General features: G+C 35.8%; 1 protein-coding gene across 1 annotated transcript; it reads right to left on the reverse strand.

The window, feature by feature from the left end:
* Positions 1-3178: 3178 nt before the first annotated feature.
* Positions 3179-26841, reverse strand: gna14a (guanine nucleotide binding protein (G protein), alpha 14a). Its single transcript, XM_051654254.1, has 7 exons — positions 26431-26841; positions 14278-14462; positions 9228-9382; positions 7940-8068; positions 7714-7843; positions 7421-7574; positions 3179-4427 (listed from the first exon to the last, which is right to left on the reverse strand). The coding sequence occupies exons 1-7, from the start codon at positions 26549-26551 to the stop codon at positions 4237-4239; spliced, it is 1065 nt and encodes a 354-aa protein (XP_051510214.1). The 5' UTR covers positions 26552-26841; the 3' UTR covers positions 3179-4236.
* Positions 26842-27200: the final 359 nt, after the last annotated feature.

Raw genomic sequence — 27200 nt, forward strand, 5'->3', positions numbered from 1 at the left:
CAGTATTTTTATGACCATTGTGCACATTTTACCCCCAATTCTCATTACCGCAGCACAAAAAAAGATGGTCAATTAGGATATTCTCATTACCGCAATGTGAAAAGTGATACAGTACTGAAATTGTAATGTATTTATATACAAAAGTAGTATGGGATTGTTACTGCCTTTCATTTTCGCTGATTTTAATTTAAAAAATCATTGTACAAAAGCATCTGTAATGCAGTAAAAAAAATGACTGTGTTACAGTAATGAGAAACATTATCAAAAACAATGGAAATAGTAAAAGTCAAATGTCCAGGCACATTACAGTAATGAGAATTGGGCAGAAAAATGTGCTTAAGTGTCCTGAAAATAATGTCACAATGCAAAAAATCTTAATGATCCTAAATGTAGGCATAATTATTTTTTATGCTAATTATTATTCTTATTATTATTATTATTTATTTTTATTTTATTTTTTATTTGGGGTTAAATATGACAAGGACATATCCTGGACAGGTTTCATGAGAATCACCCTATTGCTTTAATACAACCATCATATAAACAAATTTAATCAAGTAACTGACCTGTCAGACACAGTATGCTCAGCTATTTTGTTTATATTTGCTCCACCAAAGAAAATGGTTCCAAAGGTAAAAGACACAAATGTTAAATAGTTTATAAAAAATAATTATCAACATTTTAATAACTACAGTCTTGACAAACACAAAATGGGTATCGTTTTTAAAGCTTAGAAACTCTACTTTACAATGTATAGAGGCTTTATGACCAAAACTGAACAAGTGCTTTGAAATTTGCAGACAAACCAGAAGTGTTCTGTTTTGATAGTTTATTAATAATTTTACACAGCACATATTATTGTAATCTGTAAAAACATCAAACTGATCAAATAGTCATGTGTCATATTGTTGGAAAGTTCTCAAAGAGTATTTATCAAAATATTTATTTGTTTTACTCTGACAAAAATATAGCTAGTAATAGCTAAGTACATGTCTTTGACATACATGTTACATATAAACAGGTGTTGCTTATATGCCGCGTTTTCACTTATAACTTAACCACATACCATTACTTAGGGGATGTGATTATCTTTAAAATGAGCCCATACACAACATAATCAGATGCATAGATCAGTAGATAATCCACACGAAGCACAATGTGCACACAGCATATAATGTGCTATCTGACTAAAAACACGTTAGCTTTCCTGGATCACATGACTTCATCAGAAATTATGTAGTACATTGTCCAGCGTCATGGAACATGAAACCAATCGTATTAGTATTCAGTTTGCTGCAACCAGAGGTGGAAGTCATCCAAATACAGGTAGAGAGGATCGTTCATTGTAATTACATATGGCCACCAGGAGATGTCGCCATATACATGACACAGACTCGATGACTCAAATGACACAGAATGGAGCTGAATGAGATCTCGTTACTCACGCCTGCATGCTTTGGAGAGAGAGCATACATTTAGTCATTGTTGTGTTTGCATGTGTATATAGTTAGTCTGTACAATTATTATGTTTTATTTGTTTGGAGAGGCTTTTGGACACTTGGAGATGTTTTTTGAAACTAGGATAAATTCTTTTTGTAATGCTATAATGTTTGATTGCTTTGTCTTATCAATACAAAATTGTACTCAGTTACAGGTGACATGATTGGGAACAAAAGCAGTTTTTCAGAGCTACCTTATTCACACCTTGATATATATAATGTCAAATCAGAAAAGTAAGAAAAAAGTTCATTTTTGGCTCAAATTTTTTTCTGATTTTTCAGCAGTTTCTTAGGCTGAGAGTCTCAGAATTATTATTATTATTATTATATTTATTTATTTATTTTTTTTTTTTGTCAAGATACAATAAATTTGGGGTATGACACTGAAACAGGAAATCTTCAAAAACACCCTTATTTTTATTTTGAACTGTAATGTTTCGTTCCAGTTCAGAAGTTCCGCAGTCTCCTTTCCTGAAGGTTACTGGTTAGAACAGCATAAAAGAACGGTTAATAATATTCTTTTTAAAATGACAGTACTCTACGCTAAGGGGTGGGTGAAATATGCAATAGCAGTGTTGCCAGATCTCGCAAGAGAAACAAGCAATCTGGTGTGGAAAATAAGCCCAAAATAAGCCACTTGCCTCATCAAAATAAGTGAAAATAAGCAATACATTTTTTTCCTGTGTGGTGGATTTATCAGCATCGAAATCATATGCAGTTAATTAACAGTTAAGTATAATTTTAGTTACAGATCTGCTTCTGAGTCAAAACCGGACAGCATCAAATCTGTATTAATGCATCATATCCAACAATAATTCAGAAATAAGACTTGGAAACAACTGAGAAAAGTACTTTTTACCTCTAATAATGTTTTCCTTGTATCTGGATTAGCCATGCATGTATATGTAGTAATTTTAAATAGTTGTTAAAAAGGTCTTCATTCACAGGATATGACATCCACAAAGGACAATTAGGCAAATAAATGTGTGATGCAGCAGTTTCCTTCAGGTTTAATTTTTTCAGGCAACATGAAGTGGTGTAGTTCCAAAAATGTACTGTGATAAACCCTTTGGCCATTAGTTTCATTTAAAAAAAAAAATATTGGAACAAAATGAACCTGTTATAACTGGTTACCAGCATTTAAAAATAAAGTTTTCACTCCAGAACAATTGAAAATCACTTTGTTCTGTTTTTCGGTTACGTTCTGCTAAAAATTTAGTTTGTTTTCGGTTTTTGTTTTCGTTCCTTGAACCATTTTTAGTCCCTGATCAGAATACAAAAATGTTCCGCCCAGTAATCTAATGCTGCCTTCACGTCCTGTCTGAAGAATTACTGTAATTAAGAAATGGAGATTGTTCTTGGAGCTGTTCACGTCCTCAGATCTGGGGAATTATTAGTTTCCATGACAACACTCATATGATGTTTAGTTATCCAAAATGTTTACGAATAAAGAAAACACTCCAGGTAACAGTCGCTGTAATAAAATGTTATATCAAAAAGAAATATATGGAAACTACCTTTCACTTCAAACCATTGCGGTTCATTTTACATGAAGTTGGAGTTTTCATAGAATTTTGAGTTTACAACTGTGTAAAAACTGTTCACGTCTTCCATAAATTTGTAAATCAGGTCGGAATATCGAAATTACGGTAATTCCGACATGACGTGAATGCAAACGCACCATAACTGTAGGCTGTTTATGTTTGCATTAGAATTTGCCATCAACATTTATCCTCCTTTTACAATGGCTTATCCAAGAAGAATAGAGTTATCCTTTTTATGAATAGAATTTTAATAAGTAATAAAGCAAAGACATGTCTGTATAAGCTTTATATTCCCATTTAATAAATATTATCAAAGGCATTACAGTTCAAAGGCACTTCAGGTATTCACTACAACTTGTTCTCCAGCACTAGTACACATACAGTACTGAGGTAAAATAAAGAATGAAACTATAACTCTGTTTAGTGTCTGTGTAAGATAAATGTGAAAAAAAGTCTTTGAAGTTTGCCCTGTGATATGGTTCATTTTTTTTATTTTTTATATAGAATATGCATATGTTCAAGATGATTGTAAATGTTATTTACAATGTAAACTGTTATACACTAAAACCATCACATCCTTTAAAACAGATAGTAAATATTATTTTACAGTGATAAATTAATATATTTTAATTTCTTCTAACGACTAATGATTCAGGCGCATGTGACATAAACTACATAAGGCACCTGCAGAGCATGTTTGCGCTCTTTTTTTTTTTTTTAATCCAGAACAACAATTTTTACATGTAAACTTTTTCCTCTACTTTGCCATTTAAATGATCTTATACAAGGTGTCCTTGAGACTTTGATCAATTACGTCAGTAAAACGAGCAAAAATGTCTTTCGTCTTTATATGCGCCTTAAATCTATGAAGTAGCCTCCTTTATAACTTCTACTTGCAGAAAGAACAAAACAGCCACAACTTCATCTGTTCTAGATGTAACCTAAGAGGATCTAAACAGGACTTAAAAATACAATTCGTCCATGTAATGGTAGATTAAGGCTTGTTTTTAAGAACTCAGTCCAGATCTACTCCATTGAGCCCTTCCCCTAGTTAATTCCTCAAAGTTCTTAAGCAACAGTAGAATAATGTTCATATAATGTGACGGCTAACTACTCAACGTCAGATCTGGAAGAAGGGCTTTCAGAGAGTAGGACTAGGGATTCGCCTTCAGGAAAGAGACTAAAGGTGGATCTTAAACCAGGTTGAACTCTTTTAGATTGTGTCTGAGGATGGTGTCTTTCACCGCGGCGAAGATCAGACGGATGTTCTCCGTGTCGGTGGCACAAGTGAAGTGGGAGTAGATGGATTTGTCTTTATCCTCGTTTTGCTCCTGGTACATCTTAAGAATAAATTCCTGTGCTGACTTTGGATCATTCTGGGGGCCTAAAAAAAATCCCACAAATTATTCAAATAACCACCAGATCCATATACAGCATTTGTATGAAAATAGTGTGAATTAGACCAGTGGTTTTCAACAGGTGTGTTTGTTCCATGTGTTATGCTGCATGTATATTGATTGTGCATTTTCAAAGTTGCCAGTTTTCTTATTTAGCATATGTCATGTTAATAATTTAGTATATTTGGACCTATGCAGTTCATGTGCAATTCAAATCTGGTACTCTGTTGAGTCACCACTTGATGTCCATTGTTAAGTGCAACAAGTTGATGGAGCACAACCAGTTGAGAGCCACTAAATTCGACTACATATTATATCTTGCATCATAAGATAACACAAAAAAATGTGAGATGCTCCATCAAAATGAGTTTTTTTTTTTTTTTTTTAAACACGTGAAATTTGTGTTAAATTGTTATTTGTCTTTATTATTTAATGTTTGCTTGAATAAATCTTTGTATTCTGTCAAATAATGTCTGAAAATTCTTTGGAATCTTTAGAAGCCATTTTCTCAAAAATCAAGGATTTCTGACAGAAATAATTTAATGATTTTATCCTGGCAACAGTTTGGGATAGAAACATAAAATTATAGATATTATTAGAAAGTTGAGACCTTTTACTTGGTACATAAATCTCAAAATGTGATTCTGGGTCAATGTGACTCAAAATGATGGAGCAGTTCCTAAAATCAGAACCAGAATGAGCTTTATTGCCAAGTATGCTTACACATACAAGGAATAATATAAAAATAGATTAAAAATAAGAAGTTAATAGAAAATATAAGTATATATAGAAATACACAATACAACAAATATATATATATATATATATATATATATATATATATATATACTGTGCGAAAGTTCAAAACAGCCCCAATTCTCCTAGGTACACCTGGATACAGTTTTTCTTGGTTGTTGGCAGATAGGATGTACCAAGATTCTTGGAGAACTCGCCAAAGTTCTTCTATCTATTTCAGCTGTCTCTGCGTCTGTCTCTTCATGTAATCTCAGACTGACATGATGTTCAGTGAGGGGGTCTGTGGGGGCCATGACATCTGTTGCAGGGCTCCCTGTTCTTCTATTCTAATCTTTTCTATTTGCAAAAGTAATGTTTGGGAGTCTAACATTTATATTTCCTATTGACACACTAAAGCTGAAGATATAAATAACCATCTTAAGACAAATGCTTTTGTGAAACATCTTATGTGCCTAAGACTTTTGAACAGTACTGTGTGTGTGTGTGTGTGTGTATATATATATATATACATACATATGTACAAATACAAATCTGTTATATACAGATGCAAGGGAATGTATGGCAGAAGAGGTAGGGTATGTTGGATAAATATAAATAGACTACTGTACTGTTTGTACTGTTACTGTAATGTACTGTTTTTAAGGGGTCATATCATAGAAAATTTATTTATTTTTATTTTTTCTTTAAAAACATAGTATTTACAAAGAGACCTTTTTTTAAGGTTAAGGCAGTGGAAACTATTTTGGACTTAACAGCAAACCTGAAACTCATAAGCAAGCAGTGTTGCTCATTTTAGATGTAAAAAAGGGCTTTTACATAGAAGTCTTAAACGGAAAGTTCACCCAAAAATAAAAATTCTCTCATCATTTACTCAACCTCATGACATCCCAGATGTGTATGACTTTCTTTCTTCTGCTGAACACAAAGATTTTTAGAAGAATATCTCAGCTCTGTAGGTCCATACAGTATAAGTGAATGGTGACCAGAAATTTGAAGCTCCAAAAAGCAAATAAAGGCAGCATAAAAGTAATCCATAAGACTCCAGTGGTTAAATGTATATCCTCAGAAGTGATATGATATGTGTGGGTGAGGAACAGATCAATATTTAAGTCCTTATTTACTATAAATCTCCACTTTCACTTTCAGAATTTTCTTCTTTTATTTTTGGTGATTCGCATATCGCCACCTACTGGGCAGGGGAGGAGAATTTACTGTAAAAAACTTAAATATTGATCTGTTTCTCATCCACACCTAACACATTCTGAAGATATAGATTTAACCTCTGGAGTCTTATGGATTACTTTTATGCTGCCTTTATGTGCTTTTTGAAACTTGAAAGGTCTGGTCACCATTCAATTGCATTGTAAGGACCAACAGAGCTGAAATATTCTTCTTAAAATCTTCATCTGTGTTCTGTAGAAGAAAGAAAGTCATACACATCTGGGATGGCATGAGGGTGAGTAAATGATGAGAGAATGTTCATTTTTGGGTGAACTATCCCTTTAAAGCCTGTATAGTTTTAAGGGACAGAGAAAGGATGGAAAGTAAAGAATGACTGATACCTGTGTTTGCCAATACCGATAACTTCAGTGTGGGGGAAAAAAGCCAATAACAGATTTAGTGGGCTATAGCTTTTGAAGTCAATATTCTGAATTTGCGCTCATTTTAGCCGATAATTTCAAAAGCTGCTACTGATACTCATCGACATAAACGATACATTGGTTGACCTATGCAAACATTGCAAATGGATTTCAGGGAAAAAACTGAATAATACAAAAAAGTATAGGAACCGTTTAAGTGTTACAACAGTCATTTCTTGATCCAAAATATACAATTCTTGGAACTCTGTGAAAACGTTACATAATTACATTGTGGCATGGGGGGCGTGGTCATGTGTCGGTCTGCAGGAGAGAGAGAGCGGTAAGGCTCGTCACCTGGGTCGTAATTATAGTGATGGCGGAGGGAGACCTAAAAAAGCACGCCAGAGCGTCAGAGTGGGAGAGAGAGACCAGAGCCTGTTCCTGTAGTTGTGTTTGATACTATTGACCTGTTTGTGTGTTTGGCCACCAAGAGCCCTTTTTGTTTTAGTTCCTGAGTGACGCTTAAAGAGTGAATAAATACTCATCCCAACTATTCACTGTCTCCTGACTCCTCCATCGCCCACAAACTCAATCTTATCAGATACATCCTGTCGTTGAAAGCGATCATCCTATTCATGACTCACCTGTGAATTCTGGGAAGTAGGTGGCCAGGTGAGAATGGACGATCTTTTCTTTCAGGATGTCTGTTTTATTCAGGAAGAGAATCACAGATGACTGCTGGAACCAGGGATACGTGATGATGGTTTTAAACAAAGCTTTACTCTCCTCCATGCGATTCTGGAACACAAGAAACACACCAATAAACAAGATCAGCTTTATTTCATTATTAACCAAGATAATCCTAATGTTAAAATAACATGACGATATGATATAAGCATAACACCACAGAGAAAACCAAACTGTAAGTGAAACTGACCTCATTGTCACACTCAGCGAGAACCTGATCATACTCGCTCAGAGCCACCAAGAAGATGATAGAAGTGACATTCTCAAAGCAGTGGATCCACTTCCTGCGCTCTGACCTCTGGCCCCCGACATCCACCATCCTGATGATATCATCAACAATGTGCATGAGGTCAGTTACTTTTTGGATGAATGGGAAAGCGGGTGTTCTTCTGGTAGAGTGTGGCTGAGAATCTCACCTGAAGATGACGTTCTCCAGATCAAACGGGTACTCAATGATACCTGTGGTTGGAACCCTGGCTCTCAGAATGTCCTGCTCCGTTGGGACGTACCCTGCATCTGAAATCCGATCTAGATCACTCAGGTAGCTGTGAAGGGTGATGTTGGAAATGGAAAGAAATGCTGTGGTCAAGTCATGGACAGATCAGATGTATGTTATACAGAGGATAATAGTTATACATCACAATACCACAAATTGTGTTGACAGACATTGCGAGAGATGAGAAAACCAATGCTGGGTTTTTAGAGAAATGCATACACTGAAAAAATGGGAAAACGCAGGTCGTCCAATTGACTAAATCATATTATTTGTGATATTTGTGAAAGAATTTGTGATTTTTTGCTTTCGATTAATGTAATTCTATCAAAAGTGCACTATGCACTTGATTACATTATTTAGGGTGAATGTGAACCAATCAAGTATGTTCAACAGCATGGGCAAGGGAATTTGTTGTTCCCAGCATGCTTTGAATTTGACGAATTTGAACTTGTGTTATTTTTTGCATTTTTTTCATATTATGTAAAACTGAAGAAATGAATCATGTTAGGGACACATATAAATTAATTTTGAGGCTACTTAATTGGGTTCATTAAATATAACTTTATTCCATTATGTTGAAATCACGTGAACAAATGTTTTCTGACAAAGAATTAATGAGCTAAACCAAGAGGAAAAAATATGTTGATGTCACTTAATTGATTCATGTGGTTCTGATGTACATTATTAAATCATGTAAATTAAAAGCATTTTTTTTTTTCAGTGTACGATTAGGGGAAAAAAACATTACTGAGTTCCCAGTAACATTAACGATGAGGCCTAAAAGTCTCAGACTACAAGTGAAAATGCTTCTATTTAGCCTTATGCAACTAATTATAATTTTTTTTATTCTTAATTAGTAACAGCATAATATTTTAAGTGAAAAATTGAATGTCAAAAATGCCAAAACTTCAAAGTCCAATTTGCTTTAATGACAGCATGCACTCGAGCTTTGTACAAAATCTGACCTTTTCTACAAAGTTAACAAATTATTTATTAGTGACTGAGAATTAGTGCAGAATCTTAAATGTTTCATCGCTTAAACTTTTTTGAAATCCTAAAACTTTATTTCCAGGTTTGAATCCCAGATTTTAAATGAGGTCTCAGACTTTTGGACCCCACTCTATATGAGATAAGATTGAATGTTTCTGTACAAACCACAATCATAAATCATAATTATTGTAATAGTGGTTCAGAATGTTAAGACTGACTATTTGGCAGAGTCGGTTAGCTGGTACTCTCGACGGCGGTCGTAGCATTCCTGAATCCCTGCATCATTCCATAGACTGCGGATGGCGTTCACTTGGTCTGGTTCCAAACTCATGATCTTATCCACCTCAGTATCATTCACCAATGCACCATGACCCTGTAGAGACAAGCACAACCAATCAGGAGTCAGCCATTGATCCGGGGATCCAATGGAACTGTTCAGTCAAGGACCAGAGTACAGAAAACAGCCAATTAATGCAAGTCAGAGTGGAAGAGAACATGAAAACATTTTGAAACTGAAACATTTTGGAAGGAAACAAACAGGTAAATATACACTATATGGCCAAAAGTTTGTGGACACCCCCTTCTAATTAACAAATTTGGTTACTCCATTAAATCCAGTAAAGAAAAATCTTAACGTTTCTTTATGTAATGGCTTGGGCTTTGTGTGCTTCCAAATTTGTGGTAACTATTTGGGGATAGCCCTTTTCTGTTCCAGCATGACAATGCCCCTGTGAACAAAGTGAGGTCCATAAAGAAATGGTTTACTGTGTCTGGTGTGGAAGAAATTGACTGGCCTGCACAAAGCCCAGACCTGAACCCCACTGATCACTTTTGGGGTGAATTGGAACAGCAAATGTAAGTCAGGCCCCATCGACCAACATCAGTTCCTGACCTCACTGATAGCCTTGAGTCTGAATGAGAGCAAATCCCTGTAGCCATGTTACTACATACAGTTTAGTGGAAAGCCTTCCCAAAAGAGTGGAAGCTGTTATTACAGCAAAGGGGGAAATTGATGCCTAAGGTTTTGAAATCAAATGTTCATCAAGCACATATGGTGTCCACAAACTTTTGGCCATATAGTGTATATACACTGATGTGTCAAAACATTATGACCACTCACAGATGAAGCAAATAACATTGATCATCTCCTAACAAGGCCACGTCAAGGTCTGTATCGATTAAATGCCAAGCGAACAATCAGTTCTCGCAGTCAACGTGATGAATGCAGGAGAAATGGGCAGGAGTAAAGACCTGAGCGACTTTGACAAGGTCCATGGACAGTGGTCCGAGGAGGGACAAACCACAAACCTGCAACAGGGTGCTGTTGGGCGCCCTAGGCTCATCGATGCAAAAGGGCAACAAAGGCTATCTCATCTGGTCTGAACTGACAGAAGGTCTACTTTGGCACAAGTCACAGAAAATTTTAATGATGGTTACAGGAGGAATGTGTCATAACACACAGTATATTGCACCCTGCTGCGTATGGGGCTGCGTAGCCGCAGACTGGTCAGATTGCCCATGATGACCCCTGTCCACCGTCGAAAGTGCCTACAATGAACACATGAGCATTGGAACTGGACCTTGGAGCAGTGGAAGAAGGTCGTCTGGTCTGATAAATCCTGTTTTCTTTTACATCATGTGGACGGCTGTGTACGTGTGTGTCGTTTACCTGGGGAAGAGATGGCACCAGGATGCACTGTGGGAAGACGATAAGCCGTTGGAGGCAGTGTGATGCTCTGGGCAATGTTCTGCTGGGAAACCCTGGGTCCGGTCATTCATGTGGACATCAATTTGACATGTGCCACCTACCTAAATATCGTTGTAGACCAGGTACAGCCCTTCATGGCAACGGTATTCACTGATGGCAGTGGTCTGTTTCAGCAGGATAATATGCCCTGCCACACTGCACACATTGTTCGGGAATGGTTTGAGGAACATGAAGAAGAGTTCAAGATGTTGCCCTGGCCTCCAAATCCCCCAGATTTCAGTCGGACTGAGCATCTGTGGGATGTGCTGGACCAACAAGTCCGATCCACGATGGCTCCACCTCGCAATTTACAGGACTTGAAGGTCTTGATCTGCTACTAATGTCTTGGTGCCAGGTACCGCAAGACACCTTCAGGGGTCTTGTAGAGTCCATGCCTTGGCGGGTTGGCACTGATTTGGCAGCACGCAGCAGGACCAACAGTATATTAAGCGGGTGGTCATAATGTTTTGGCTTATCAGTGTATGTGAGTGCGTGTGTGTGTGTGTGTGTGTGTGTGTGTGTGCATATATATATATATATATATATATATATATATATATATATATATATATATATATAGTATAAATGTGTTAATGTTCACATCAACCATCAGAATGCGGAAAAATGTGATCAGTGATTTCGACCGTGGCATGATAGTTGGTGCCAGATGGGCTGGTTTGAGTATTTCTGTAACTGCTGATCTCTTGGGATTTTCACACACAACAGTTTCTAGAATTTACTCAGAATGATGCCAAAAACAAAAAACATCCAGTGAGCGGCAGTTCTTTGGACAGAAAATCCTTGTTGATGAGAGAGGTCAACGGAGAATGGCCAGACTGATTCGAACTGATTAAGTCTACGGTAACTCAGATAACCGCTCTGTACAATTGTGGTGAGAAGAATATAATCTCAGAATGCTATAGTGAGATGCGGGTTGGCGCTGTTTTGGCGGCACGAGGGGATCCTACACAATATTAGGCAGGTGGTTTTAATGTTATGGCTGATCAGTATATATATATATATATATATGACATAACTGTCTAATTTATCAAAGCCATTATCACAATTATATAAACCACAAATTATTCAGTGTTTTGAATTACAAAAAAAGTTTAAATATGAAAAATCTAGGCATCTTTAATACAAGACAAATAAACATGAATAGCAAAATGGCATAAGATCCAAAAAAAATAAAAAATTCAGTTATTTTAAGCATAGAGTAAACCAAATCTAAATCTAAAACTAAATCTACAATTGTATTTCTTATTTTTTAAAGGAGTCATACAATTTATTATTTTATATGTATTTTTTTCATGTTAGTACATTTTCTTTTTCTCGTGCCAAAAAAAGTCTTAAGTTAGTTTTTCCACTATTTTCCACCCTCTCTCTAATTCCTATAATTAAACAGAAATTTTTGCTGCTGTGCTGTGCTATGACTTAAAGGGAAAGTTCACCCAAGAATGAAAATTCTCTCATCATTTACTCACCCTCATGCCATCCCAGATGTGTATGACTTTCTTTTTTCTGCAGAACTCAAATTAAGATTTTTAGAACAATATTTCAGCTCTGTATGTCCATACAATGCAAGTGAATGGTGACCAGAAGCTCCAAAAATCACATAAAGACAGCATAAAAGTAATCCATACGACTCCATACGACTTACTAAAAGTACTCCATTTAACAGTGGTTAAATCCATATTTTTAAAAGCGATCAATATTTAAGTCCCTTTTTACCATAAATCTCCACTTTCACTTTTAAATTTTTCTTTTGTTTTTGGTGATTCACATTCTTTGTGCATATCGCCACCTACTGGATAGGGAGGAGAATTATTGTAAAAATGACTTAAATATTGATCTGTTTCTGACCCACGACTATCATATCGCTTCTGAAGATATGTATTTAACCACTGAAGTCTTAATGGAATACCTTTTTTAGACCTTTAAAGTTCTGGCCACTTTCACTTTCATTGTATCGACCTACAGAACTGAAATATTCTTCTAAAAATCTTTGTTTGTGTTCAGCAGAAGAAAGAAAGTCATGCATATCGAATGAAACTAGAGATTGTAATCAAACTAATTCTATGCAAATAAATGTATTAGGTTTCATACCAGATGTAGTTTTGTTGCTGTTTCTCCCAAAGACAAACTCTGCTGTGATCGGCACCATGTTGTTTTGTCACATGACTCTTTTAAACCATTTACTGACAGCACAGAGTCTCTTGAACTGAGATCAGTTGTTTAAATGAATTTGAACTATGCGTTGCGTATAGCAAAGCCAAAATACAACATCCATGCATGTGTGTGCGGGGTCGCTCGAGGTTAATGATTTCAGAATGAGTCTTTGTAGTTTAAATTAGTTTAAGCGTGAACTTGAAATTATTAGGTACATTTTACATTTGTCCTCAATTCAAGCATGTAAAAATGAATGCTTTAGCTTTTAAGTAAATATTTGGTAACACTTTACAATACAGTTCCATTTATTAACATTAGTTAACATTAACTAACAATGAACAATACTTATTAACCATTTATTAATTTTAGTTCATGTTAATTTCAACATATACTAATAAATGTTTTAAATAAAAAGTTGTATTAGTAAACATTACTTAATACACTATTAACTAACATTAACTAACAATGAACAATAGTATTTTTATTAACTAACATTAACAAAGATTAATAAATGCTGTAACAAATATATTGTTAATTGTCTATTCTTGATACCTAATGCATTTACTAATGTTAACAAATGGAACCTTATTCTAAAGTGTTACCCAATGTTATTTATGATTCTTTGCTATCTTTACTATACGTCACCATGTATCAGTCCTAAAGTAGAAAACGTTGTCATTTATTAGCTAATTTGAGTAAATTTCACTTGTAAAAAAATAAATCAATTTTACTTAACTTTTCAAAGCTGATGTTCCCAGCATGCATCGGGCTTAAAAAATTAACAAGCTTGCATGGTTTCACTGTTTTCAAGTTTATTTACACCTTTTTGTATAGTTTATTTTGGTGTTATGTTTGGTAACTTGATTATTGATTATTACAGCCATTGTATTTTGTGCACCAAGTGTTGCATGCGCAGCTCTGTATCTTGTTCTTATTGCCAATAATGTAAGGTGATGTTGTATAATAGACTACATTGCATTTAATAAGCTTCCCTGTGGAAGGCTTCCGTATGTCATGTGCTACACGATTAAACATGTTTAAAAGGAAAGTTCAAAATGTGAAATGTTCATATAAAATGTTCACCAAAGCGACCAAACAAAAGACAGTGAGTCGTATTGTGTGTGCTTGACTTTAGTTTCAATAAATTATTTTATTCACGAGAAGGAAGTTTTGATGTTTTCATAGCACATCAAACTCTTTTATTTTAAAAGATCAATGAAAATACGATTCCTCATGATATGACCCCTTTAATAGCCATTTCTTTTGCAGCATGGAAATACTTTCCAACAACTAGTACCTGGCAATTTTGTACTACTTTTGTGTTGGTGTTTTGTGTTTGTGTGCAGTACCTGGTTCTCTGAGTTAGCATAAGCAATCTTTAGCATGTCCATAGCTCTGACCATGGATTGCATGGCACTGAGGGTGTTCTGGTGGATGAGCTTAATGAAGCCCTTCTTATCTTCATCAGTATATCCAGAGCCATGAATGATCCTCATCTGTTTAATGAAGGTACTTTTGCCACTCTCACCTGTGCCTAATGACAGAGAAAAGAGAATACATCATTTTTATTATGGTTTATGAAGTAGTTTGTAGTAACATGTAATTAGCATTTTTTATGAACCATGTAGAGTATATACTGTATCAATGTACCATGGTATTACCATCGGATACCATTACTGTACCATGACACCACTAAAGTAAATTTTTGTAAGGGTGAAGGCGTTTTTTCCATTAAAATCAACATTACTTCACACTTATAATTAATGAGAGAAATATATCAGCCAGGCTGTTAACATTTTTTGATTATCAGCATCAACCAATATCATGTCCTCTTAGCCAATTCAAAGAAGTGTTCCCTGTGGTTGAAACAATCACACCATCCAGAGCAGCCTGTATTTCTCCTGAGGTTACCTGTGGGTTTTTCTTTGTATCCTGAACAATTCTTCTGGCAGTTGTGGCTGAAATCTTTCTTGGTCTACCTGACCTTGGCTTGGTATCAAGATATCCCTGAATTTTCCACTTCTTAATCAGTGATTGAACAATACTGACTGGCATTTTCAAGGCTTTGGATATCTTTTTATATCCTTTTCCATCTTTATAAAGTTCCATTACCTTGTTACGCAGGTCTTTTGACAGTTCTTTTCTGCTCCCCATGGCTCAGTATCTAGCCTGCTCAGTGCATCCATGTGAGAGCTAACAAACTCATTGACTATTTATACGCAGACACTAACTGCAATTTAAAAAGTCACAGGTGTGGGAAATTAACCTTTAATTGCCATTTAAACCTGTGTGTGTCACCTTGTGTGTCTGTAACAAGGCCAAACATTCAAGGGTATGTAAACTTTTGATCAGGGCCATTTGGGTGATTTCTGTTATCATTATGATTTAAAAAGGAGCCAAACAACTATGTGATGATAAATGGCTTCATATGATCACTATCCTTAAATAAAAGACAGTTTTTTTGCATGATCAGTCATATTTTCAAAATCAATTCCAAAATTTCACAATTTCTGCCAGGGTATGCAAACTTTTGAGCACAACTGTGTGTATATACAGTATATATATATATATATATAGATCAAACACTACCTATAATTCCAAACTTTGCCAATATCTTTGGATAATGTCACTGTTACAATACTTTACAATTAGAACTGACCATTAAACTACAACAATCACTTGTTCTTTGATTTTCGTGACTTTGATGAAATAACACAAATGGTCAGAGAGATGAACAAAAAGTAAATCTGCTTAGTGTTTGGCTACTGCAACTACAATACTGAAACGATAATGTTCGAAAGATCGAACGTGGGCTTTGCCAGAGGTGTGTTTATATTGTCCAGCTGCTGTGTCTCAGAGCAGCTGCAACATGTACATGGCTGAGGATAATTTCACATTGTCCAATGTCACTGAATATACTGAGCTGCAGTCCTGCAATGGAGCATGCTTGATCTAAAACTTTTTAACTAAAGCATTTTTATCATTCTTTTATAATTATTATATGCAGATTCATTGAGAGACAACATCAATTCATGTCACACTACTGGACTGCAAAAAGGTGAAAATGGTGGAAAAACTTGGTGACCAATAACAGCATTTAAAATCTTATTTAACATTTTTCAACCAATGGTCTGTGAAAGGAAGCCATCCTCAGTAAGTCCAACCAAATATTAGATCAGCTGTTTTATTTATTATTTATTTTAAATTAAATTACAATTCCAAAATTTACAATACAATTTAAAACAGAGATTACACAACATACAGTACATAAAATAAACATAAAAAAGAAATAGACAAAATTTATAAAATTGTAAAACAATTAAACAGCTATGCTATAATGGTTATACATTTTAAATTCTAGCTATTCTAGAACTTCCACCAAACTTAGCAGTTGATTAGCCATGGCCCCTCACACACACACACACACACACAGACACACTTGGAGATTGTTGAGGGCGGGGGTCCTACTGAGTGCTTCCCCATCCGACCATGAGCGTTTCGCGGGAGCAGGACACCATATCGGCACTTACACTACGAGCATATTTGGGCTGCCCTGACAGGCTGAAAGTCATCTGATTGGCTAAACCAATGATCTGTAATTTAATTTAACAAAATCACTTACAGTACCTTTAAGCTATAATTCAGGGGCTAGCTAGTTTGAGACCAAAAGCTGTTTGTCTTGGGTAACAGGGCAGATTTTTCTGCCCCCAGTGGCCGAAGCTGGAACTACAGTCATGCACATGTGCAAAAGTACTGAGGCCAAAATGGCGTACTTTAACTTACTTCTTTGAATGAATGTGTCATAAAAGGCACAGCATGTCTGATTTTCAGAAACACTGAGTAGTAAATATATTTCAGCCATGACAACTCTCGGAAAGGTTTGGCATGTTGATGTAGGTAAGTCATGTAGATAAGATATTGGTCTTGGCGGACTAGATCTGCTACGTTGCTACTGCTGCTGCAGAGCAAGTATAGAGACTTGCTACTGTTAGTAAATAAACGTACTGAGTTATCATGTGATCATGCTGCTGCACAAAACGCTGCAAAAGACATGCTGCATTGAGCATGAAAGACATGTTGCTGCACAATTAGGCATACATTAAATCCCCTGTAGCAGATCTAGACAGGTGGGAGTTGGGGATGGAGGTGGGTTTCAGAGCGAAGCTCTTTCAGTGCACTGCGTTGAACTGCTATCACAGAATGAGCTATTTAAATGTTACACAAAGAGAGAGATGCAAGCTGATTGGCTCCTCGAATACACTTGAAGGAACCAACCAGATTACGCCAAGCAAACCGATTGCTTAACATGTCACGTGTGAGTGAGCCAATGGGCTGAACTGATTAGCTTGCACCCAATAGATTTTCATGGCTGAACTTGGGTCATTAATTTACTCCTAACCAAAACCCTAACTATAATAATACTTAGACCAAGCATTCTTTCACTTACTTTGGTGAATATGTAGCATCTCGCTAGCCGGAGATCAAAAGGGAAGTGATGTCAAAAGCACAGTGCGGGGAATATAAGGGGCATTAACATTTGTCGCACTTGTCCGGAATTTGGCCTATCGGATCCAAAGTGGGGAAGAACAAAATTCTAAATGCACTGAATTCCGGTGTGATCATGTTGAACATTGAGAAAATGGAATGAGATTTACTTGTTTTCCTGTCATGCAGCTGAAGTGGAACCCTAATTCTCTCATCATTTTCTCACCCTCATGCCATCCCAGATGTGTATAGCTTACTTTCTTTTGCTGCACACAAACAAAGATTTTAAGAAGAATATCTCAGCTCTGTAGGTCCATACAATGCAAGTGAATGGTGGCCAGAAGTTTGAAGGTCCAAAAAGTACATAAAGGCAGCATAAAAGTAATCCATAAACTCCAGTGGTTTATTATATGTCTTCAAAAGCAATATGATAGTGCTGGGTGTGAAACAGATGAATGTTTAAGCCCTTTTTTACTATAAATTCTCCTCATTGCCCAGTAGGTGGCGATACGCACAAAGAATGTGAATCGCCAAAAACAAATGAAGAATGTGAAAGTAAAAAGTGGAGATTTATAGTAAAAAAGCACTTTAATATTGATCTGTTTCTCACCCACACCTATTATACCAATTCATCTTTTATGTTTCCTTTATGTGATTTTTGGACCTTCAAAGTTCTGGCCACCATTCACTTGCATTGTATGGACCTACAGAGCTGAAATATTCTTCTAAAAACCTTAATTTATGTTCATCAGAAGAAAGAAAATCATACACATCTGGGATGGCATGAGGGTGAGTAAATAATGAGAGCATTTAAATTTTTGGGTGAGCTATTCCTTTAAACATTCATATTTTTGATAGAAGTTCATGTACATGAACAAACCAGACATCAAATCCATTTGAAAACCAAAGAGGGCGGATACTTGGGAAAATATCTAATAAAGGGTTTTGCGTTTTCTTTTTGTCTTCTGTTTAAGCACATAGTTCAAAATGACAAACATAAATTTAAAATGTATAGAGTATCTGCAGTTATTTCAGCAAGCAGACAGACATGAAAGTCACAAAAGACAGTTAGTGAAAGACAGAGGTAGAGTGGAGGGGGATGTGCCTCAGTTAGTTTTGTTTAAAGTTCAGCATGGCGAGATATCTGTCTTGCCCTTGCCAGTAAACAGTCCCTGATTGGAGGTACGGTGTCCACACTAAAGTCATTATTCAACTGCACTTCTCCATGCACTAGTGCATACATGCTTCTTCAAACACTCAGTTACAAAAACATTAATTTTTCCCATCACATTATCAATCACCTTTGAGAGCTGTTACACTGGAGCTGAGGCATTATGAATTGATTGAATAAATATAAAGTCTGTGTCCGTTTGGAGCTTGACAGTCCTGTCCCCTTTCATTATATGTAAAAGACCAGCGTGAACATTCTTAAAACCTTTTCCTTGTGTCTTCCAGAGTAGAAATTAGTAAGTCATACTGGTTTGGAATTACATGAGGGTGAGTAAATTATTATATAATATTTTCTCTCTCTCTCTCTCTTTTTTTTTTTTTTTTTTTGGTGTGAACTATCCCTTTAAGGGTGATTTAATTACTAAAAGACAACAAAATTGAAGCATCGCATTATTTCTCACAGGCATTACATTATAGCCATGCATGTTTTCATAGGAAGCCCATAACATTTGTCTTTTCTCTCTCCCTCTTTCTCTCTCTCTCAAACTCTCTACCCAGTTGGAGTCGTTGCTTATGAACTTCTTCTGGCTGCTCCCATTATGGGTCGCCATATTTGACTTGGCACAAGTTTTACGCTAGATGCCCTTCCTGACGCAACCCCAGTGGCTGGGGGATTCTCACTCACACCTACGGGGCAATTTAGAGTCTCCAGTTCACTTAACCTGCATATTTTTGGACTTGTGGGAGAACCGGAGCACCCGAACATGGGGAGAACATGTAAACTTCACACAGAAAGGCCCAGTTGAGCCGGGACCTTCATGGCCTCCTAATAATCCCCATCCATTAATTGGCTCTATAACTCTACTCTCTCCTTTCCGCCTATAGCTGGTGTGTGGTGAGTGCACTATGGCTGCCCTCGCATCATCCAGGTGGATGCTGCACACTGGTGGTGTTTTGAGGAGAGTCCCATGTTCACTGTGTATAGCGCCTTGAGTGTAGTGTCAGAGAATGCACTATATAAATGTAACATACATTCATTCTTGCTGTGAGGCAACAGTGCTAACCACTGAGCCACTGTGCCACCTAGTCGTTGCTTATGAACTTAATTGACATTAAATAACATTTATTCGCCTTGAAAATAACAGGATTAATTCCATTTGCAGTCTGAATATGAAGCATAATGTATATGAATGAGCAGATTTGCCAGTGTGGTGTGTTATGTGTATTCTAACAATTTTACCTCATTATAAATTTTACCATCAAACAATAAGGCAGACAAAATTTCTCAACATTAAGCACAAATATATACTGTATGTATATATATATATATATATTCTCTTTTTTCTTGGTAACACTTTATTTTAAAGTGTCCTTGTTATACAAATTACATGTATTGTCTATAGTAATAACAGTAAATTTTGCATATTTCCAACCAACTAGCTCTAAACCAAACCCTAACCCTAGTCCTAAACCTATAGTACGTACATGTTGTTAATTAATATTACTCAGTACTTACATGTGTATTTACACTGTAACAAGGACACTTTAAAATAAAGTAACCTTTTTTTTTTTTTGAGCGCTAAGAATTACTTATGACCATTGGCTACATAGTTTTCTCAATTCATATGTCATTGGCAGGTGTGGCAAAAAGCAAATTTTGACCTCTGCTTCTGGGATTTAAAATTTGAAATGAAAATCTCTTCAAACAGACAATCTCCCTAAAATAAGTCTCCTTTTTGCATGGATTAGCATTCTGAGAATGTCCTAGTGACATTGCAATGCTTTACACAAATGAAAATGACCAGATTTGAATGAACGCACCCTCACTCAAAAAAGGATTTTTGCTGCTTGTTCAATTTACTTAATTAAAATAAACTAAATTCTATAAAATTTTGTCTCAACTTGATTTCATTGCCTTCTATATATTTAAATTCATAAAATGGAAGTTTAATTAATCCATTTGAGTTGGGAATACATGAATACTTTTTGTGGTGTTAATGTAGCATTGACAAAACTGGGCAGGGGATTTCCATTTCCCATGCTTTGAACGGGACTCGATTGGGAGAGTAAATGTTAAGATTAAGTGTTACTTTCAGGGGATACTTGTTAGTGTTGAATGTTTTGTTATGTTGGAGTTTTGGAGGTCACCATTATGGTGAAGAGTGGAGCTTGAGCTAATGATGACGACAGGTTGCACATGAAATTGATTGCTCACTTCATTAAGCAAATGCTATGATTCTAACCATAACAGAGTTACTAAACTACACTCTGTAGTGTTTTCAAACAGCATTTATTTAGCATGCTAACATTCACTTTCACTAGTTAGTATACATACAAAAAAACTGAAGAGATTTATTTGTAGTACATTGGCATGTCTAACTTTGTTGGGTCTACCCAATTCAACTAGGTTCTTTCTACACAACGTGTTTGTGTTGAGATTACATAGTAATTTTAAGTTACAAAAAAACTCATTACAAACATATGGAACTACAGTCCATGACTGAATCAAGTTCAGCCAAAGAGCTGCAACCAAGAGTCCTTTGTCAGTTACAGCTAAATGTTTAAAGGTGCAGTATGTAAGATTCAGAAATCCTTGTTATTAATGACACCTGTGGCCATTAAATGAACTGCAGCCAGCTACCTGTTGCTCGTGCTCGTGCACACACTCCATAGAGACATGAGCATCGACCAAATCAATGACGTAATGTACAAAGAGACAACGTGATTCACCAACATCATACTGACAGATGAGGTAGCATAATTAAAATTACACAGTTATGACTGTTTTACTACAAACTTTGAGACCGTATATTATATTTGACTCTCCAGTGCTGGAACAGGGCTAAAACAAAGTGTGGATATAGATCTGACTATGCGAGACTGTAGTTTAAAGTAATCACTTTTCTTTGCATGATACATTGACTGCATTTATACGATAGCCTATGTCGGTGTTAGCTAGCTAGCCAGCTTTATCAATAGCTATTAGCTAAATTTGGTGGGTGATGATAGTAGCTGTTTATAAAATAGACTGTACATTATAAATATGTTGACACAATTCAGTATTGATGTGACTCCATCACAACTGACATTTTGATATATCGATGCACTATTCTAATAATAGATTGTATATATTTTCTGTATAACCAAGTTACGTTACACTAATGAATGGAGTCTTTCTGCATTATCTTGAACATTGTCTAGCATTCATTTCATGTGTTATTGTAGTTTAGCTAAAATTACACAGATCAATTCTTATGGCACTATATTTCACATGCTTTGCAGTTATGTAAGCGTACCAGTCCAATAAGAAGAACGCCAATTCAGGGTCAGTTTTGATCCCCAAAACCGAACGAAGGTCCCTCCAGGAATCAAATGCCCTGCCGATGTTCACTCTAGTTTTCGCTTGACCACAATCACGTTCCTGCTTAGCCAGATGGGATTCAGTAGATAAATGTTTTTTTGGGGGGTTTTTTTGGCTTACTTTTTAGAGTTTGTGTAGGAGTTGGTGTTGTGCTGGGAGCCGGATGTTTGCTGGATTCCATCTCTAAGATAACATTACCTAGTGTTGCAGACTGTTGTCGCTGTTGAACAGCGGAAGAGAAGCACTGAGGCAAGGCTCTCGAGAGCGCGCATAAATGTCACATCCTTTGGATTTTCCTGGCAAAAGCGACCCGCTCCCTTCACATGAAATTCAGTCTACAGGCTTTAATAGGCAACCTAGGAAGTCCGGGAAGAGCTCATTTTTTAAGTTGCGTTACAAGCCGTTCATACATTGGCAAAAAAAAAAAAAATTGTTACATATTGCACCTTTAATTGAAAAGGCATTAATACATTTGATAATAATGTATTTTTTAGGTGACAGGCTCAGAATTGGCTAATTTTATTTCATTAATTTAGAAGAAAAAGCAGTACCTGCATTACAGAACATAGCCACAGACCGAATATCAGATGATCCACTTCCTGATGATCTATCCACTTTCACATGTAGAAAATTTGACAAAGAATATATCCTATAGGATGTATTTCAATCCATAGACAAGAGCATTCTGAATATTTCAGAAAAATCTTGTTTTTGTGGGTCTTCCTCACTGAAAAATGTGGTAACCTGCAATTGTTACCTCAAGGATCTATTTCTACTTGATCTAACCCATAAAAATACTTTTGTTGGTGTAACCTAATTTGTCAGGTTGTCTTAGTCATATTAAATAACATTTTTGACTTGAATAAAACCAGCTAAAGCAAATTTTTGAAGGTTCTCTGACAATTGTTGTTTTTTTACAGTGGCATTTAAAAACAGTTGTGTACTGATTGCAACATTTTGTCAAAAATGTATGTTCCATATCAGGGTACAGCCTTTCTTATATAATGTGTTTCAATGGCCATAATATGCATATTGTGCTGACCACACCTGAAAGAACTGAAAGTATTACAATATTATGCACAACACCTCACCAGCACACACACAGAGCAAAGCACAATGCAAATATGTTGTTTTACATACTAAAAAACACATAATTTAACAATAGCCTTATGTGCTTCATAATATTGTAATAAAACATTTGGTAACACTTTCTATGAAGCCCATATTTATAATGCATTATAAAGGCATTATAATGCATTTGTAATGTCTCATAATACACCTTATAATATGTTATAACTTCTCATAAATAATTGTAACCACAATTATAATACATTATAAGACTTACCTATTCATAGTTATACTTTAGAGTATAATGCATTACAACACAAGCAACATCCACTTTTATCTGCAGAAGTTATAATGTATTATATATATTTGTAATATATACTGTATAATGGGTATGCTTTAAGTGACAAAAGTAATGTCTTCTTATAAACATCCATAAGACATTTTTAAGTGGTTATAAGACATTTCAAGTCATGCTGGAACATTAAACACGCACAAAATACAAAATAACACCAACAATCAATGTAAATTTTGAGATATTACAAAAAACAATTGTAAAGCTACAAAGTTAAAATATATCAGAAACTCTCTCTCTCTCTCTCTCTCTTTCTTTCTATCTCTCTCTCTCTCTCTCTGTATGTTGATCACACATGTAAACACACCCAATAATAATAATAATAATAATAATAATAATAATAATAATAATCAAACTGATTCTATATTGGACTCTCAATAATCTTTAATGTTTGTGCATCTTATTTGGAGACTTACTTTATAAATAACTTCCATTGTATAAGTTTGACTTGTAATGTATTGTATTTTACAAGTTTATGTTATAGCTGTTTATAAGAAGATATTGCTTTTGTAACTTTACTTAAAGCAAGCAAAGACCACTTATAATATGATCACGTCATAAAGCCTTTTGACTGTTTACACTGTACAGCACTTATATGATTAACTTTATTAAATTCTGCTGCGTTAAAACTGAATGTTGCTTGTGTTATAATGCATTATACTCTAAGTATATCTATGAATAGGGGAAGTCTTACAGTATAATGAATTATAACAGTAGTTATAATTATTTATGAAAAGTTATAAATTATTATAAGGTGTATTATGAGACATTATGAATTCAGTATAATGCATTTATAATGCCTTTACAATGCATTATACGTATGGACTTCATAGAAAGTGTTACCAAAAATCTGAATTATCGCTTTGCCGTTTCTCGTTAGAAGAGTATTGTAAAAGTAATGCTTATTTTGACCTTTGCGTTCAGTCTATCCCAAGGGTCAAGCTCTTAATGTGGCCAGTGTGATAATGAATCTCCTGGGAGTTTGATTCACCTCAACACTTTCTTGCACAGCTGTGTATGAACAACTACATTGTTACAATTATATGACATTCAACCTTACATGCACAGCAACTACCAAGTCTTCAGTCTTCTACGAAGGCATGGCTCAAAGGCTTCTTAAAGGGACAGTTCAACAAAAAATGGAAATCATTTATTCACCCACATGTTGTTCCGAACCCGACTTTCAAACTTTCATTGAAAATACACTCACTGATCACTTTATTAGGAACACTATGGTCCTCCTAATAAAGTGCTCGACGTGGTCTTCTGCTGTTGTACCCCATCCGCCTCAAGGTTCGACATGTTGTGCATTCTGAGTCGCTATTCTGCTCACTACAATTGTACAGAGTGGTTATCAGAGTTACAGTAGCCTTTCTGTCAACTAGAACCAGTCTGGCCATTCTCCGTTGACCTCTCTTAACAACAAGACGTTTCCGTCTACAGAACTGCCGCTCACTGGATGTTTTGGGTTTTTGGCACCATTCTGAGTAAACTCTAGAAAATGTTGTGTGTGAAAATCCCAAGAGATCAGCAGTTACAGAAATACTCAAACCAGCCCATCTGGCACCAACAAACATGCCACGGTCGAAATCACTAGGATCACATTTTTCCCCATTCTGATGGTTGATGTGAACATTAATGGAAGCTCCTGACCCGTATCTGCATGATTTTATGTATTGCACTGCTGCCACACGATTGGCCAATTAGATAATCACATGAATAAGTAGGTGTACAGGTGTTCCTAATAAAGTGCTCAGCGAGTGTAAAGGGTGATGTTGGGCAGGATATTAGTCTCAGTCACCATTCACTGCATCTTTTTTTCAATACAATGTAAGTGAATGGTGACTGGGACTGTTATTCTGCCTAAAATCTCCTTTTTTAGTTCAAGAACGAAACACCAACATGAGTCAACATGAGGATGAGTAAATGATGACAGAATTTTCAGTTTTGAGTAAACTATCCCTTTAAGATGCACATCTCAAAAGCCAAAAGGACAGTGCGTATAGTCAGAAAATAAATGTTTATTCTTACTGTACATATACTGTACTGATTATGGTGATATTTTCTCTCTCTCATCATATGATTGTGATTGTGTTAAGGTATAACTCTGCTTTGAGTACTTGTGTTAACTCAAGGTTGGTGAAGGAGGTAGTGCTATTGAGGAAAGTTTGTTTAGAGTTGACTGCAGGTTCTGCTTTGCATGCTTTTGCATAGTATGGACAGAGATGGTGGCCATGAGGCCACGAATTGCTGTATAAAACGGTGCCACTGCAGCTAAAACACACATATATTTAGATATCTACTGTATATCTATTATACAATGCCCCTGAATAGTATTTGGTCACTTAACACATTAACAGACATCTTGATTGTTTGATTAGAGATGTTCCATTCATTTAATAGGGGTGGGTCCATTAAAGGGTTAAAACTTCATTGCACTTCACTGACAACAAAATATCAAGCCTAATGGCATCTGCAAACAAATGCTTTTCTCAGAACTAACTTTTCAAACCATTTATACAATGACTCATAATGAAACGGTCCTAAGGACATATTAATAGATGTATGAAGTCAGTTCTTCACAAGTTCACTCAGGTGTCCTAGCAGAGTAACCACAGGCGTAGTACATCACATTAACTATGTTCCACTAACATTTGACAACCAGAAAGTGTTCATTTTACACAATATACAGTATCTATTGTTTTATGGTTTAAAAACGAAAAAACTTCTTTTTGTGGAATGTTATGCTTGGAAGGTGTGCTTTTGCTATTCTTCTTTCAAATAGGTGTCACTTGGTTTGATATCTTGTTATCTAATGCAATTAAATTCATACATGTTTACATTTTTCAATGTTCTGTATAGGCTATATGTACAAATCTATCTATCTATCTATCTATCTATCTATCTATCTATCTATCTATCTATCTATCTATCTATCAGCTGAACTGAAGTTTTCTAAAGAGTGACATTTAAGCGCATTTTACGCTCGTATCTGTGCGTCTTTTAAACATTATTATGATCTCTAAAGCATCATTTATTCTCATTGTGCATGCTTAAATATCTTACCCAACAGCAGCAGTTTGAGTTCTCTACGGGAGTCTTTCTTGTCCTTCCTAAGTTGTTTTTCTATCTCCTGATTTATCCTCTGCCGTTCCTTCTCCTCCGCGGACATGCAACATCCAGCCATTATTCTCTCTCTCTCTCTCTCTCTCAGAGCTCAGTCCTTATTTAAAACAACACGATCTTCAGTACACCAGAACAGCTTTGATGAGATTAAGTTCTTCTTTGCTGCACACTACTATCTGAGAGGTCAAGAAAGGGCTCCTCCTTTAAAAGTCCACTGTACATAATATCCGGCTATTTAACAGAACTTGTAGCTGGATTCAACTCTGTTCAGTGAGAGTCCACTAGGATGGCACGGGAGGACGCAGGCGCGGCAGCTCAGGTGCGTGCGCGCAAATTGAATTCTGTCTTTGCTCCTTCCTCGTGAGAGTGATGACTTCTCTACTGCTGTCACTTTCGGGTGGGGCATCCTGCATGCTCTTTACCGCACCCATAAGCTGCACCAACAATGATGCCTCCGTACTTTTCCGGTAACCTCCTTAAACTCAGCATAAATCAAACATATTTTTATTTATTTTAATAAAAAATATTTCTTTATTTAAATACATAATATTTCTTTATTTAAATATAAATATATGTATAAATAAATAAATATATTTTTTAAAAACTTTGTTTGGTGCTCTTTAGAGACACATTTTTGTGCCCACACCTCTATAGTATTCCTCAATCTCTCTCTTATAAATTGTGTAAAAAAAATAACAAATAAAATAAAA

Source organism: Myxocyprinus asiaticus, chromosome 24 (assembly GCF_019703515.2).
Source record: "Myxocyprinus asiaticus isolate MX2 ecotype Aquarium Trade chromosome 24, UBuf_Myxa_2, whole genome shotgun sequence".
Lineage (NCBI taxonomy): Eukaryota > Metazoa > Chordata > Actinopteri > Cypriniformes > Catostomidae > Myxocyprinus > Myxocyprinus asiaticus.

Coding starts and splice junctions, on each gene's coding strand:
- gna14a (XM_051654254.1), bottom strand. CDS start 26,551: ATGGCTGGATGTTGCATGTCCGCGGAGGAGAAGGAACGGCAGAGGATA. Junction 7,575..7,713: donor TCGCTGAGTGTGACAATGAG/GTCAGTTTCACT, acceptor CTTGTGTTCCAG/AATCGCATGGAGGAGAGTAA. Junction 4,428..7,420: donor CTACTTCCCAGAATTCACAG/GTGAGTCATGAA, acceptor GATTTTTTTTAG/GCCCCCAGAATGATCCAAAG.